We start from the raw sequence: 12,636 nt of genomic DNA, 5'->3' as shown, positions 1-12,636 counted from the left end.
CAAAGAGAGAGACGAAATTTCCACAGAACACTTTTCCGAAGTGTTTAAAGACATTTGTCCTGAGGAAGAATCAGAAAATCCTTCCTTGAAATCTGTCTGCAACGAATTGGAAGCGATGAGGATATCTGAAGAGTGCAATGCCACAGATGAGACCAAGGAAGGACTCATTAAAAATGATGACGCTATTGATAACTTGAACACCAAAATCGATGCGATCATAGAAAACTTGATTGTCAAAAAAGATTCCTTTGTAGAAAACACAGGTCTCGCTAAAACCGACAATGTAATTCCTTTAGAAATGACATCGATAAGCGAAGTGGAAGATGTCACACACAATTTGTCTAATACGAATATTATACAGAAAGAAACTTCGCCGGAAAGGCCGATCACGGACGCTGTGACAAAGTGGCTTCAGAATAACGGGACTTCGGCGCTTTCAAGCCCGGACGACTCGGCATACGAAGACGAAGAGATCGAAGAAGGGGAGGAACTGACCGGTCAAAAAAACGGGAAAGGCAACCCTTTCCTTGCGCCATCTCCTAGTGGCACAAGGACAAGGGTTGCCGAAGATGTTGGAGGCTTTGTGTCAAGTGGTGGGATTTGGAACGAAAACCGAGTAACCGCCATGTGCGATCCCAAAACTTCCGTAAACAAGTACTACAGACTTGCCGCAGAAGTACCTCTTGACAAATCACCGTGTTTAATGAAGACTGCAGTCCACATCGGTAGCTCAGGACCCTTTCCCTGCGGTGTGTGTTGCATTATCCAATGAACGACCTTTTCACCCACCAAATTTCCAACTCCTCATCCATGCATGGAGTCCCTCTTGTTTCACTACTTCCGTTAATGTTTGTATATTTTATATTGACATTCACATATCTTATTTTGTGTGTGTTGTATATATATATAAGCGTAATTATTAATGGTATTAACAATTTTTACCACAAATTAAATCAAATTGTCTATAAATATTTCGAAATGTTTCTTAATTCATGGAACGAGTGTTGGAATTATTAAGACTGAGCAACGGTGCCAATTAAGTTCATTTTGCAAAATTTATGCACTCCACATAAATTTCTGTTTTCTGCTGTTCGTTTATTTTATGGAGTTTGAGCACTTCAGTGTATTGCAAGTTTGTTTCATTTATAGCAAGAAAATTACCTATTTTACGTTTTATCGCAGTTGTTTATTCGTTGCAATTTTTCGACAGTTAAATAAAAATTAAAAAAATTTCTTGAAATAATTTAATATCATGTGCCTATAAATAAAAATTTTATAATAAGGTATGAAAATGAGAGACAAGCCTGGGATTGTTGTAATTGTTGAATAGAGTGGGCCTTCATGCATGTTGTGGTTGTTAATATTTATTTTTGTGCTAATGTTATTGTTCATGCACGCAGCTTTTATAATAATTATCATTGTTATACTTGTGTGTTCGGGAACAAGTCATTGAAAAGTGTGCTCGGGTGTGTGTTCTTGAAACTTTCGTTCTCATTTTTTTTTCTTCACTTTTTTAATTGTTATTTCTTTAGTTTAATTTCTTTAAATATAAGTTACCTCAGTTAAATTTTAAAAAATTTTAAGTCATTTTATGTTTGCCTAAGACACATTTATGTTTACAGCTCAATGAATAAGGTTTTATAACGTGCCAAGAAGTATTAATGCACAAGTTTGATTGTATAATTTTTAAATCGATTTTTCGTTTTCCTTTAAAGTTAATTTTTAAAAAAAGACAAATTTTAATAATTTTGTTTGGTTTTGCTTTATTATAATAGTGTCTTAAAGGCAAAGTTTCCAATTTTTTTTCTTTTCTTGTAATTTGTTTAACAAAGATAAACAAAGCATTTATTTTCAAATAGAAATCAAAGACACTTAGAGTCTAAGTTACAGATGAAAATTAATAATAAATTGGTAAATGAGCTAACCTTAGGTGGTCGATTAATGGTTTAGGCTTGTACATTGTGGCTGAAAAAAAAAAGTTTAACTACCAACTTAAAAATATTATTCCACTAATGCTGTTTAATTAGAAAGACTACTGACTGGAAATTAGCCAGTAGGCTGGTCAGACTAGAATGTAAGGTATTAAAAAAAAAAACCTAGGGTTTTAGATTGTAGCAACCTCAATTTCTAGAGTCTCTGACACCATAAAAATATAGAAAGCCACTTCAAAACGATTAAATATAAATTTAACGAAAAAAATAACTGTAGAGTTTATTTGAAACAAAGAATAATGAAATTTATTAAAAGTTTGACAAAAAAAATAAAAAAACAGGCATTTATGAAAAGGAGTGTTGGTGAAATAGCATTCAGTTTATCACTTAAATGATGTATGTGCAGAATATTGTTGGCTCCTAATTTTAAGATGCTTCTTATAAATATTATTAATATCACTGAATAAATAAGGTGTAATTTGTGAGTCAGCCTCAATTTGTCATTAAAGGCAAAACATTCTAATGAAAAAACACAAGATAATAAATATATTTAGCTGTTAAGTCATATGTTGTCAGTCAATGTTGATGTGTTTAAGAACAATTTACATGGTATTACACGAATAAATAAAAATGAATTTATCTCCGGTTTGTCGTGTTTTTCATCATGGCAAATTTTGGTATGTTTAGGTACCAAGATGAATTAATAAAATAATCCAATGTCCAAAAAGTATCAGTATAATTATATTGTATTGTGTGTCAAGAATAAATGTGATGAAAAGTTTGTTATTGGAAAAATAGATGTAATAATAAAATAATACCCAAGACCTAAATTTAACTTGAATATGTTTATAGTCATGCTGGCCTACTCAAATGTACCTGTGGCAGTTTTATTGCCCCAATATTATCGTTTAAATTTATTTCCGCTCCTTGTGTATAGTCTTAAATTGAATATTGCATTATTACGTGCCTTAGCTACTCAATGCCGTTTTAATTTGAAAATTGACACACGGGTGACAAAGCTTCAAAATTGTTCTTTTACATTTCACATTTGGTTTTACGGCGTTTTTTTCTTTTTTTTTTTTTTTAAAGCTGTGTTTGATGCAATTTGTCAAAACTCATTTCGAGTAATCTTGGGAAATTTTCCAATACTTATGCTTAAAAATCATAACTCATGAAGAAGGTCTTGCATACTTCAATTTTGTAAAAACCTCCGGTAACTAATTTAAGACTTCTATTGTGATCTCCAACTAATCTCCATAAAGAATTTACCTGGTATTTTTTTTTTAACCCTGTAATGTTGCCTTAAGTTACCTTGTGAGGAATTTGAGGCTTAAATACCATTTAAGAATTAAGCAAAAAAAAAAAACAATGTTCATCTAAGTGTAATTTCAACTTGTGTAATATATAATATTAATAATAACGATTAATAATAATAATTATTGTGTAAGTGTGAATTTATCATTACCAAAATATCTTCACAAAGTTCTTGATATATTTTGCAATGCCACAGGAAATAAGGTATATTTTTAATTTAAATAAAATGTTATAGAATATTGGAATTATCACATGAAATGTTATTGTTCATGTTTCATGGAAAAAATATTGAATAAAAAAAATACAAAGCAATGTAAAAAAAATTTTTAGTCCTCTTTTTACTGATCTTGTTTATGAATTGCATGCACACCAAACAAAAACCACATATATTTGTATATATTTCATTTTCTGGAGTTCTAAAATTTTAGAACTTAAAATGTCCAGAAAATAGAAAAAATGTCAGTCAACGAAGGAAATGTAGTCCACATGAAAATTCAGGTGAGCCAAATGTGCCAGCCAGTGTCCTTTAGGTTACATTGTGGCACATTTAGTTGTATCATTGATAATAATTCAGGAGAGGATGTGGTCTTCAAAATTTTCCATCTGCAGGTTGGGGTAGAGGACTTATCTGTGTACGGTGACTGCAGCCAAAAAAGCGTCGTCTTTCCTCATAGGGAAGTCTATTTTGCCAATCACCATTCTCCACACCACTCAGATACCATAAAAATTATTATATTCCAGGTGTGATCTTACAAAAAATTCGTACAAAATCTTTATATTCGTGAAGTCAACTGCCTGATAGATGACTTTTTAAAGCATGTGTGATTAACATGGTCCTGGAAATCGCTTTTTGAATTGAATGTAACTCATAGATCAACTATGGAATCTATGATGCATCCATCCAGCTTATGGCAGAGCATCCCTCAGACAATGACAGATTTTTTTATATTTTTCTGTGTTGACAAATAGCAAATTCAGTTTGCACCATTGTTGGAATAAATATAATTCTCTTGGAGAATACTGGAGTCATAATTGAAACTGATTTCATTATAAATCTTCAAGTCTATGAATAATTTCTTAAATTTACTAGTTTCATGGTCCACTTGACCAATTAATATCTTACAATTATTTAAGGTTTTCAGTTGAAATAAAAAAGTCAATGGCACGAGCGGGATTCGAACCCACGATCTTCGGCTTGATACGCCGCTGCTCTACCACTTGAGCTATTGTGACCTCGATCCACTCGGACACCAACTTCCCATCTCAACCACACCTTTTCGATTTTCCTTCCTTCTTTTTTTTAATGCTTCTATATCGTTGATAAAAATCAGAAAATATATAGGTCCAAGTAACCTTGGGGAAAGATTTTATCCAAGAGAGAAATGGCCAATCATCTCCCGCAGCGTTTAGCTCAATAAGGAGTAGTGAACGGTTCATCCTGTCAAAGCCTTTGGACATGTCCATGTAAATATTATCAACTCATTTATGCCCAAATTCCAAAGGCTTAACCATGAAATCTATATAAATCGCTAGATTAGTTATTTTTGAATGTCTTTTAATGAAACCTGTTCAAGAAAGCTCAGTAATAAGTGGTAAAAATATTACTGCATTCTGATGTTCCAAACTCTTAAAGCAGACTGTTTGGATAATTGGATGAGGAAAGAAAATTTCTCAAGTCATATTGTAAAATTTATTTCCAATTAATTACAAACATAACTGAATAAGTTTGTATATTGTTATATATTTTATTTGTTTTGCGTTTTTTAGCTTTTCTTTCAGTGACCCTAGCTGTAATCGTCTGCTTTTAATTTCTTCTTATCAAAACATTGCAAAAAATATATTTTGTAGAAATATTAATCAATTGACTCCTTACACTCCTCATCCCAGTTGGTAGGTATAACAGGTTTCAAAAGATAAATAAATTTATCTAATGGGCAGGCTTTTGTACAACCGGGGACAGTCAACAAATGTGGTTCTGCTTCAACAGTTGAATTTTTATATAGAACCTAAGAGAAAACAAAATTTTAAATACACCCATAAAGAACAAAAAATAAAAATGCTTACAGTAACAAATTTTTCATTGTTTTTGTTTTGTCTCAATTCGACCAAAACGGCTGCAGCGAAGGGTGGTGGAACAAAATCATAAACCCCGAGTGTGTTGAGTAGAAAAGCTACCGTTGTGTCATGTGCTGAGTACACGGTAATATTTCTCGGAAAATGTTGTTGCGCGTTCAGTTTTGATTGAAACGACTCTAGCATATCTTTCAAAAGCGGTCCTGCAAAAAATTTTAAAGGATTATTAATCAAAGCACAAATAATCCGGGGAAATTACCTCCTTTCAACCGTTTCATTTCTGTCGTGTGAGTGGTAAACGCAAAACTGAGCCCAGTGAATTTTTCTAAAATATCCGGGAAGACAGATTTTGTCCATTTTGGCAGTTCCAAGTTGGTTCGGTTCTGTAATTTAATAAAATTATATAAATTTTTTGTGCGTTGAAACTATCACATGAAAATCCAGTGAAAGTACAATATATGCACAATTAATACAAATTTTAAAACAAACAATATTTTATTTGTAAAAATTAACTTTTCCAATGATAATCCATCATTATTCCATTTTAATATTATATGTCTTTATTTATTTTTTAACTGTGATTCCAAATTAAAGGTTATTTTTATCATAAATTAATTAAAATTTAAAAAAAAATTTTTTTGCTTTTCAATTTGAGCTAAATTCCATTTCCTGCTCAAATTTAACCTCCTGTTGAATACAGCTGGTAATATTTTTTTTTTATTAGTTAACTATTTGATACTTTACCTCAACAATCAAAGTGCTGTAAACATATTCTATAGTATAAAGGGTCACATTATCACCAGTATTGTGACGCAAATATTGCAAAAAGAAGTCGTATTTCCTGTTAAGCTCCTTTATATACTCTGAATTCTTAAATTTATTAATCAAAGCATTAAATTTGCTACATGGTGCTTTCATTGCCAGTACCTGAAATATCAATTTATTAGGTACATGTACATTTTTTTTAAATAAAAATTACCAACTTTATCCTCCTTTTGAGGAGTAGTGTGAATTGGGATCGGCTGCCAGTTGACATCAGACCAATGGTCTTTTCGTTCAAGAGGAAACATCCCGGCAGCATTGGCCTGAGCGCTCATGAGCGTTCTGTCGACGTCAGTGCTTCTAATGTAGACAGTATTGTGGTTGTAGCCATCTTTGGGGAACAGGTGGTTGTACCTTTGGCGAAACCACTTGCCCAATTTATAATGATGGAGTTTACCATCGTTTGTCAGCTGAGCCAAGTCATTATCAGACCAGAAATTTTTATACGGGTCATTAGGATATGTTTTAATTGGATTTCTCTCCCCATGTCTAAAAAGCTAAGAATAAATGGTGGTTTTTTTTTTTTTTTTTTTTTTTTTTTTTTTTTTTTTTTTTTTTTTTTTTTTTTAGAATTAATTAAGGTTTTTAGTTGAGATAAAAAAGTCAATGGCACGAGCGGGATTCGAACCCACTTGATACGCCGCTGCTCTACCACTTGAGCTATCGTGACCTCGATCCACTCGGACACCAACTTCCCATCTCAACCGTACCTTTTGAATTTTCCTCCTCTTTTTATCTCAACTAAAAACCTTAATTAATTGTAATATATTAATTGGTCAAGCGGACCACGAAATTAGTGAATTTTTATTTAGAGTTTGATCCAGATTGTGGATTCATCATGAACACATTTTCACCTTTCACCAACTTCATTGGCAGCCATCCCTATGTTGCAGTAAGACCAAAATAATAAGGGTTGTTCAAAATTTTAACAAATATTCAACAATTCTCTGTTTATATTTTTAATTTCAAAATTTACAATTAAAAAGTATTGAGTTGTAAATTTTGTTTAGCACAAACCTTAAATAAAGATTACGTGTTAAAAAATTGTATCCTCCCTGATCACTCTGGCTGGATTCTTTATGTATATTTTTGGTTAGGCATGTTCCACATTTTTACTGTTTTCAGTGATAAACTACACATTCGAGGATTATTAATAATTTTCAAACTTTGAACAAATGTTCAACAATGTGCAGACTGCGATTTCTTGTGTAGTTCTACAGGAAAATGTTCGATCATTTGACCAGTAAAAATAGGCAAACCGAGATGAAAAGAATTGGCCCAACTGTGATGTGCAGACTACCGTATAGAACAATGCAGATCAAAAATTTTGTATTTTAGTGTCCAAATAGTTAGGGTATTTGCCACGCAATGGTTCTTTGGTTTGAATACCAGCACAGATCACAGAATTTTAATTGGTGAAAATAAAAGATATTATAAAGCGGTTTGACCACTTGTCTTCAAGATCCAAAGGGTAGTTGGGCATTAAGCCTCGCCACATATGACAGGAATTAATTTACTTCATTTTTATTTTTTGTACTTTAGTCATTTCTGATCATCCTGGTTTTCCTGTCGTTACTGTTTTGGTATATCAATCAATTTTGGTTATTACATCAGAGACGTCAAGAGGAAAATTCCTATTAAATATTCAATTAAAGGCTAATTTAAAAGCTTCACAATTTCAAAAGTTAAAAATAATAATTCACGTTCAAAATTTGATCCATGGCTGAAGCGAAATGTCAAAAAAGAAGAGAAAAAGAAATTTTAAATATTTTACAACAGTACAAGAAAACAATGGTAAAGGAATTTTCAAAAATTAAAATTTCTTTCTTCCTCGTTCTTACATATTTTAATATTGGGATACATTTTTTTTAATTTAGCTTTTATTTTCATTGCACATAAAGAAAAACATAAATGTCAAAAAATTTATATAAACGTAAATATGTACTTACAATGTTGGCAAAGACCACTTTTCCAAAATGTTCATCAAGCGGGTCGACAGAAAGGCATAATGAGACTGATATCGAGCAGACAATTACGAACAGTGTTACAGTCTTCATTTTAGAATAAAAATGAACTGCTGTCACAGCCAATAGACACTAAAGGTCCTTCGAAGTACTTAAATTTAAGTGTACTACAAATTAATTAAACCCTTATTTCATTTCAAATTTTATACACTTAAGATATTTTGAAACTTCAGATTAAAAGAAATGAGTAAAACTGATTAGAAAATATGAATCAATCTACATAATCTACTGTTTGACATCTTAAAGAGATTTTTTTTCATATTTGTTATCAACAAAATTAATGATTTACATGGATTGCGTAACAAAAAAAATATTCTGAATATCTAGAGTGTTCTTAAATAGTTATCTTGTAGACACAATAGTCTGATATTCTTTCAATGCCAAACTAAAATTCCTCTTATAAATCTATCTAAATTATGTCACCATTAAAAGGTCAGGTCAAAGGGATGTCCTGTCCTCCCATAACAAGCAGTGCAGAACTGAACCAATATCCCACACATTGAGCGAATTCATTAAAAACAGGAAAAACCTCAATTCATTTTTTAAAAAAAACTCAGTGTGGTTTCACAACTCAAGAGAAAAGCCTCCATGAATCCACTAATAAATAAAATTTACAGTTACAAAACACTTATGCCGATGGAAAGAAGGTCATGCTGATCCGAATTCCTGAATTTTAGGGATAGCCAGGAATAAAAAGTTCTTAAGCAGACAAAGAGGCCACATCAGTGCATGGAAGCTCATTCTAACCGCCCAGCAGAAGAGGTAAGATTAATGATGAATAATGTAAAAGAAAATGGGAAAAATACTGGCAACAGACTTCTGCCAAATCATGGCAAATGAAGACTAGCATTGGTCCATGTATGGGTTATACATGGGTATACCTATACATAGGTCACACTAGACTTTTTTCTTTTTTTTCTCCCAATGGATACCAGGAACTGGAGGAGTTCCTCCCTGAGCACTGCAGCTGTACAGCTTATGTACTTTATCCCTGGCTCCATTTTTGGGGGCTTGCACACAAGTATGAATTTGAGCCCTCGGTGTGCCAGTGTTCTTCCATCGAAGAAACCCATTTTTGAAGGGGGTTGGGACCAAATTCAGGATATTTTATTTATTTATTTACAGATCGAAATCCACTATAAAAAAAAAGATATTTTACAATAACAAAAAATATAAATAATATATGTAAAAATACAAATAATATATATAAAAAGAATAAGGACGTATATACATGGTAATAATATAAATGATAAATATAAAAATACAATTAAAGAGTAAAAACTGAACAACAAAAATGAAAGACATAATTACTAACCAAATAAGGCAGAGGAAACAAAATAAAGCTGAAAGACAATTGAAACTACAATAATTAGGTACATATTTAATGAAAATAATGCTCTTTGTAAATATATAATAAGACTAGAGTGCGAGAATTAGTTGAACCAGTAAATGAAATAAATTGTAATAATTTTGTACAGTATGAAATATAAAAGCATTCAACTAAGGTTGTAGGATAAGGTTTTTCACAGATTGCACAGAACTATTGAAGAAGTCAATGCTATTGCAGATGTTGTTACTCTTGATCATCATTCTGTGTAGAGGAGAAGAGAGCATGTAGTTAGAGCTTTGGAATTCAATATAAAATAATTTATAGGTTTTAAGAGAGTACGAAGGGACATGTAGCTGTAGTTGAGAGAGGAGATAAGGACTATCAATGAGATTGTTTAATAATTTAAATACAAAAACAATATCAAAGTAATCCCTTCTTAGTGCCAGTTCGAAAAGTTTAAATTCAGAGCGGATTCCAGGGTAGGCAGAATTCGGATGAAGATTGAGTTTGTAGGAAGTTTTTTTAAAAATTTGTTTTGTACAGATTGAAGAATTTTTTGATAATTTAGATAGAATGGGTTCCAAATAGGTGTAGCATATTCTAGTATGGGTTGTACAAAAGCTTTACAAAGATAGACAAAACTTAGAGTATTTTGAAGAAATATGTTCTTTAAACTTGAGCTTTTGATCAAAAAGTACACCAAGATCCTTTACGACCTCAACTCACGTTAAAAGAGCATCATGGAGAGTATAGAGATAAATAAAATGTTGTTTCTTATGAGAGAATGTAATTGTGTAGCATTTGGAAACATTAAGAGCAAGTTTGTTATAATGTGCACCAGGTTAGCACATTATTGATAGAATTTTGTAATTGTAAGCAATCAGAAGGAGAAGTGATTATGGAATAGATTTTCAGATCATCAGCAAATAATAAAAATTGAGCAGAAGGGAGAGCAAGATGGATATCATTAATAAATAAGAGAAACAAAACTGGTCCAAGATGAGACCCTTGCGGGACTCCCGAGGAAGCCGCAAAGGGGCATGATTTAAATGATTTTATTTCGACTATTTGTTTTCTGTCGGAGAGAAAGCTGGATAATAGGAGGGTCACTGAGAACCGATCCTGCTCCTTCCATTGCTGAGTGCCGTGTCAATTTCTTTCAATTGCGGCCATCAGTCACCCCTTAAGCGTTAGAAAAAGTCCAGAGGCGATGGTGGGAATCGAAGCCACGACCGCGGGATCTACAAGCCGAGAGTCTGACGCCTTAACCACTCAGCTACTGCGGCCCCTCCATACTAGGCTTAATCATGGACACTTGCTGGTGTGAAAGAGACTGCGTCGGTGCCAATTATGTACTGAAATTTTGAGCATTGAGCTTTACAATGCAGAAAACTAGAGGCCTGTAAGATAAACTACAGAGTTCATGCTGTCATATGCATGGCGTTACATCATAGGTTTTAAGTGCATACAGTATGTGGTTTTAGGCTATGTTTCATGTTATGTGTTGATTGATTGTAAATTATTAGTGTGAATGAGGGGATTATCCCATTCTGAGAATATCAAGTACTTTGGGGTGAGAATGTGTTGTCTAAAGAGGGAAAATAATTTATTAGCATAAATTCAGGTTTAATCCTGCCTGAGGAATGTTGGTTCTCTGATGCTTTTTTTTTGTGTTTTCTTGTTCTTTTAATTATAATTTGACAACCTGAATTAACGCTGAGACTGAACAACGTTAATAAGTTATGAAAATAGGAGACAAAATATGAAAGTGTTAGTGACTGAGGTGTGCAAAAAAAACTTTTACATAAGTGGTCAATCCTTATGAGCACCATGTCAAACCTGCAGCCACCGATGCCTCCACTAATGGAATTTTGATATAAGTATGAAAATAATTTTGAAAAAAATGATCATGAAAAATCAGTTTGGTAGACTTTTCAACATTTCAAAATCTCTAGTTTATTTTTTGGCACAATCTACAAGAAAATAATTGCATAATTGATGGAAAATTTGGACAAAAAATCTGCACCGCTGGAGCAAAACTGGATAAATAAAAACACTGAACTTTTCAGGATTTCAAGTTTAGAATTTTGGTGCAAATTCAATTTTTATAATAACTTTTTTTCATGCATATCATTTCAGGCATTGAATTAAATACAGTTGTTAGTACAATTAATTAAGATTTTTAGTTGAGATAAAAAAGTCAATGGCACGAGCGGGATTCGAACCCATCTTCGGCTTGATACGCTGCTGCTCTACCACTTGAGCTATCGTGACCTCAATCCACTTGGAGGACACCAACTTCCCATCTCAACCCCACATTTTGAGTTTTCCCTCCTGTTTGCCATTATTTCAACTAAAAACCTTAATTAATTATTATATATTAATTGGTCAAGCGGACCACGAAATTAGTGAATTAAATATTTTCACAAAAGTTTACACATTTGGCCCAAATTGTGTGCATTTCTCTTTGCTGCAAACAAAGTAAAAATTTTTAACAACAAACAAGCCAGCCAATTTTTTTTTTTTTTTAATTTTTGGAATAGAATATAAATATTGTAAGTATTAAACAAATTGAACATTAAATTTTTTTTTTAAAGTGTTTGCATTTGGTTTTAATAGAATGGGTTGAACTTTCCTTCAAACATAATACAATTTTTTTTTACAAAGAATTGAACTGAGGCCACCTATTATTATTTTAAATTTTTATTTATTTATGTTTAGAATAGATCATTAGTATTATCAGTTTTATAGAAATATGGCATTAAATGTTTCTGAAAAAGAGTGCACAGTGGGTTTATTTTTCCTTCAAACATATTTGACATTTTTACAAAGAATTGAAAGCAGGCCAGCCGATATTATTTTTATTTATTTATTATTAGGATGTATTATAAATATATATATATATTTTCAATCTTCATGTATTTTGTAGTAGATGGTAGTCATGATAGCTCAAGTGGTAGAGCAGCGGCGTATCAAGCCGAAGATCGTGGGTTCGAATCCCGCTCGTGCCATTGACTTTTTTATCTCAACTAAAAACCTTAATTAATTGTAATATATTAATTGGTCAAGCGGACCACGAAATTAGTGAATTTAACAGTTGTTAGTATTGTAAATTATATTTTGATTTTTTGATACTTATCAC

General features: G+C 32.2%; 1 protein-coding gene across 1 annotated transcript; it reads right to left on the bottom strand.

The window, feature by feature from the left end:
* Positions 1-4,955: 4,955 nt before the first annotated feature.
* LOC106673467 (lysosomal acid phosphatase-like) lies at positions 4,956-8,369 on the bottom strand. Its single transcript, XM_024225169.1, has 6 exons — positions 8,090-8,369; positions 6,302-6,637; positions 6,063-6,245; positions 5,578-5,701; positions 5,310-5,521; positions 4,956-5,251 (listed from the first exon to the last, which is right to left on the bottom strand). The coding sequence occupies exons 1-6, from the start codon at positions 8,195-8,197 to the stop codon at positions 5,099-5,101; spliced, it is 1,116 nt and encodes a 371-aa protein (XP_024080937.1). The 5' UTR covers positions 8,198-8,369; the 3' UTR covers positions 4,956-5,098.
* Positions 8,370-12,636: the final 4,267 nt, after the last annotated feature.

Source organism: Cimex lectularius, unplaced genomic scaffold, assembly GCF_000648675.2.
Source record: "Cimex lectularius strain Harlan isolate CLEC.00 unplaced genomic scaffold, Clec_2.1 scaffold15, whole genome shotgun sequence".
In the NCBI taxonomy this organism is placed as follows: Eukaryota; Metazoa; Arthropoda; class Insecta; order Hemiptera; family Cimicidae; genus Cimex; species Cimex lectularius.
The sequence above is the reverse complement of the archived record's forward strand: the minus strand, read 5'-3'. Positions and strand labels throughout refer to the sequence as shown.

Bases quoted from the DNA above. Each gene is read 5' to 3' on its own strand.
- LOC106673467 (XM_024225169.1), bottom strand. From the start codon at position 8,197: ATGAAGACTGTAACACTGTTCGTAATTGTCTGCTCGATATCAGTCTCA. The intron at 6,246-6,301 runs GTTGGTAATTTT...TTGATATTTCAG, and splicing joins CTCCTCAAAAGGAGGATAAA to GTACTGGCAATGAAAGCACC. The intron at 5,252-5,309 runs GTAAGCATTTTT...GTTTTCTCTTAG, and splicing joins ACAATGAAAAATTTGTTACT to GTTCTATATAAAAATTCAAC.